The sequence below is a fragment of the Populus euphratica genome, unplaced genomic scaffold (genome assembly GCF_000495115.2).
Source record: "Populus euphratica unplaced genomic scaffold, PopEup_1.0 scaffold2553.1, whole genome shotgun sequence".
In the NCBI taxonomy this organism is placed as follows: domain Eukaryota; kingdom Viridiplantae; phylum Streptophyta; class Magnoliopsida; order Malpighiales; family Salicaceae; genus Populus; species Populus euphratica.
Genome location: NW_011502381.1, coordinates 5,203 through 8,653, shown reverse-complemented (window position 1 = coordinate 8,653; position 3,451 = coordinate 5,203). Strand labels below are relative to the sequence as shown.

Genomic DNA, 3,451 nt, shown 5'->3' with positions numbered 1-3,451 from the left:
TCTTTATTATTATTATTATTATTACTATTATTATTAGTATTACTATTACTATTATTATTATTATTATTGTTATTTTTATTATTGTTATTACTATTATTATTGTTGTTGTTTATAATTGTTTATAATTTGTACAATTAACCTCCCTATGGTTTGACCCCGGTCTTGCCGGGTTATTTATTACTTCGACACTCCTGCACTTGGAAGAAGACATCAATCTTTCAGTCATGTCAGTAGGGTTATTGAAAACCCACTATTGAACCTTGTGAGAAAGATGATGAGTCAATCTCTAACAGTAAGAAAAAGGGTTGAATCTGAATATTGCAAGGAAAAGACTGATTCCCTACCAATACTTTCATTTCCTCATGTCATGACCAAATAAAGAGAAGTTAATCACGATTGTGAAATCTTTGAAACTTTCAAACAGGAAGAAATCAAGGATGAAAAAGGCACCAGAAATGTTGTTGCAGATCATTTGTTAAAATTGGCAATAGATTCAACATCTGACATCACATTAATCGATGATTACTTTCTTGTTGAATCTTTACTTTCTCTTAGTTCAATACCTTGGTTTGTTAAAAATATCAATTTTCTTACTTTAGGATTTTTGTCAACTTATTCAAATAACTAAGACAAAAGAAAGTTTTTGAGCGATGTGCAAAACTTTTATTAGGATAACCTTACTTATTCAAATATTGTCCCAATCAAATATTTCAAAGTTGCATTCTTGACAATGAGGTAAGTAGTGTCATTAAATTTTATCACTCTAAGGCATGTGGGGGTCATTTCTCATCAAAGAAACTAAACTGCAAAAATCTTACAAAGTGGATTTTATTGGTTCACCATGTTCAAGGATTCACATGCATTTTGCAAAACCTGTGAAAATTGTTAAAATGTGAGATTTATTTCAAAACACAAAGAGCCTTTAGATAATCTTCTATTGACTCTTAAGTCTTCTCATAGTGGATATATGCATCGTGCAATTTATGACTTATGAACTTATTTTCATTGCTCGGTATAGTCTTGGGAATCTGACTAAAAAAAGACCTTGTTTGCCAGTTTTTAAGAAAATTAGATGGGAAGCCTATCCCCGACCCATAGAGGGCATTTAAGTCGTTCTTGGACATAAAACCAAGGGAAGATGTGAACCACAATCACAATTACGATTTGAGTTTTAGTTTGTAAAAATCTATGTCTTTTGGTTTTATTATTGTATTTTGTTGTTTCTTATATTTGTTTAAGTGTGTTATAGGTTTGTCAATATTTGTTATTACAAGTGATGTCTTCTATACTCTATCTTTCTACCTTAGGACATTAAGGACAATGTCTCGTTTTAGTTGGGGGGAGAGGGTAGTAGTTGACAAAAAAAAAACATTATCTAATTGTGTTTTCTATTTCATAAAGCATGTGTAAAATTATTGTTACTAGGATGGTAGAGTAAATAAGCTCTATTGTTAAAGTGACTCTTGAGATGCATCTTAGTAATCATTCTTAACAAGGTCTATCATAATACTTCTTGAAATACCCAGGTTTATAAACTCTCACATTGTTATCACTTTAATTCTACTCATATACTCATTTAACATACATTCTTAAACCTTAATTTTCACACACACACTTTAATATATGATTGTGGGTTACACATTGGATTATAACATTATTTATGTTCTTTTGTTAAAGATAACAACTAAGGAAAAGAGATAGTATATAATTTATAAAAAAAAAAAGCAAAAAAAATGATGATAATAAAAATATAGATAAGTTTGGTTTCGTAGCCTCCCTAACCTAAGCAATGAAGCCCAAAGAGGTGTTTTAACACCTAATACTTAAGGTTAATTGACTTGGGAGCTATTGGTTCAATGCTTGTTACATGGGTTGAGGAGAAAAACTTAAAAGAATCAAACATTACACTATCTATGTATTTTTCCTTAATTAATCGGTCATCGCGATGTCCGGGTGTGATGGAATGGCGACTCCATTGGGGACCTTAGGATTAAGCTTTGTCTTTTGTCTTATTATTGCTATTTTGTTTGTTGTGTATATTTGTTTATTTTTCCTGCATTTACTACTTTAGCATGCATCCTTATTTATGTTTCCATGCATCACTTTGAGAGCACACACTTTACAACCTAGGATAAGTGGGGGAGTAACGATACCCTAATGGCTTTAGCCTAGGTAAGACTTGTGAAACCATCCAACTCTCGCTTGATTGTTTACTTGGAAGTGGTTGATATGCCAAACTGATATTACTCAGGGCCTCTATCTTCACACTACTTGTAAGCCTCATATCAACCTTTTAAGGACGATCACTAAGCATGCGAGAGACCCTTTGAAACTAGATAATGACCAACCCTTTGATGCACTTAACAATTAGGATCTTCATATTAGGTTGTCATCCCATAAAGGGCGAGTCTGCATTTCATATGCATTTTTTAAAAAATTAAATCAACATTTTTATGTAAATTGCATGATTTACAAAAGCAAGTTGAAATATAAGTTCCCCGTTGAAATCCACCTCTAACAATCATTTGAGAAAAAGACAAATGGAAAACGAAGAAAAAGCCTAATTGGAAGCCCAACACAAAAAAGAGGTGGATAATATTAAAGAAGAAGTCGCAAGGCTTACTAGTCTACTCGAATAGGCCTTGAGAGACAAATCCAGAAAAGCAACACATATAGTTTAGCCTGAACCTATGCTCATAAATCCCTTCACTCCACAGAATCTGGGGGCAAATAAGAAGGAATCTCGAAAAGGCAAGATGGTAAAAGAAGATGATCTTAACAAATTCATTGCCCTGGAGCAAATGATGAAGGCATTTGAGGGAATTCGCCTACTTGATTCTATAAAGGCTGCTGAGATGTGTTTGGTGCCTAACGTTGTCATTCCCAAAAAGTTTAGAGTGCCAGAATATATCAAATATACGGGAACTCAATGCTCTATAACTCATTTCAAAGCATACTGCAACAAAATGGCTGAGATGGTTAATGATGAGAAACTGCTGATTCATTTCTTTCAAGACAACTTGAGTGATGTTGCCCTCATTTGGTATATGCAGTTGGAAAATACCAAGGTTAAAAGATGGAAGGATTTAGTTGATGCCTTCATGAGGCAATATAAGTTCAATATAAATGTGGACCCTAATCGGTTAAGCTTGCAAGCTATAGAGAAGGACAACAAGGAGTCCATAAGGGAATACGCCCGAAGATAGAGGGAGGTAGTTGTACGAGTTAACCCTCCTATGTTGGAAAAAGAGATGATCAATTTATTTTCCAACAGCGTTAAAGCTCCGTACTTTGAATACTTAGTTAGAAGCTTTGCACAACATTTCACTGACCTGGTTGTTATAGCTGAGAGGATTGAACAAGCCATTGGGTTAGGTAAGATTACTAACCCAACTAAGAAGAACAGGTTCACTAAAGGTGGTTTGCCAAGGCACTTATCATTTTATAGCTA

General features: G+C 33.6%; 1 protein-coding gene across 1 annotated transcript; it reads left to right on the top strand.

The window, feature by feature from the left end:
- The first annotated feature begins 2,756 nt into the window (after window positions 1-2,756).
- On the top strand, window positions 2,757-3,206 carry LOC105119131 (uncharacterized). Its single transcript, XM_011017238.1, has one exon. It carries the CDS (start codon window positions 2,757-2,759, stop codon window positions 3,204-3,206), a length of 450 nt encoding a protein of 149 aa, XP_011015540.1.
- The last annotated feature ends 245 nt before the right edge of the window (window positions 3,207-3,451 follow it).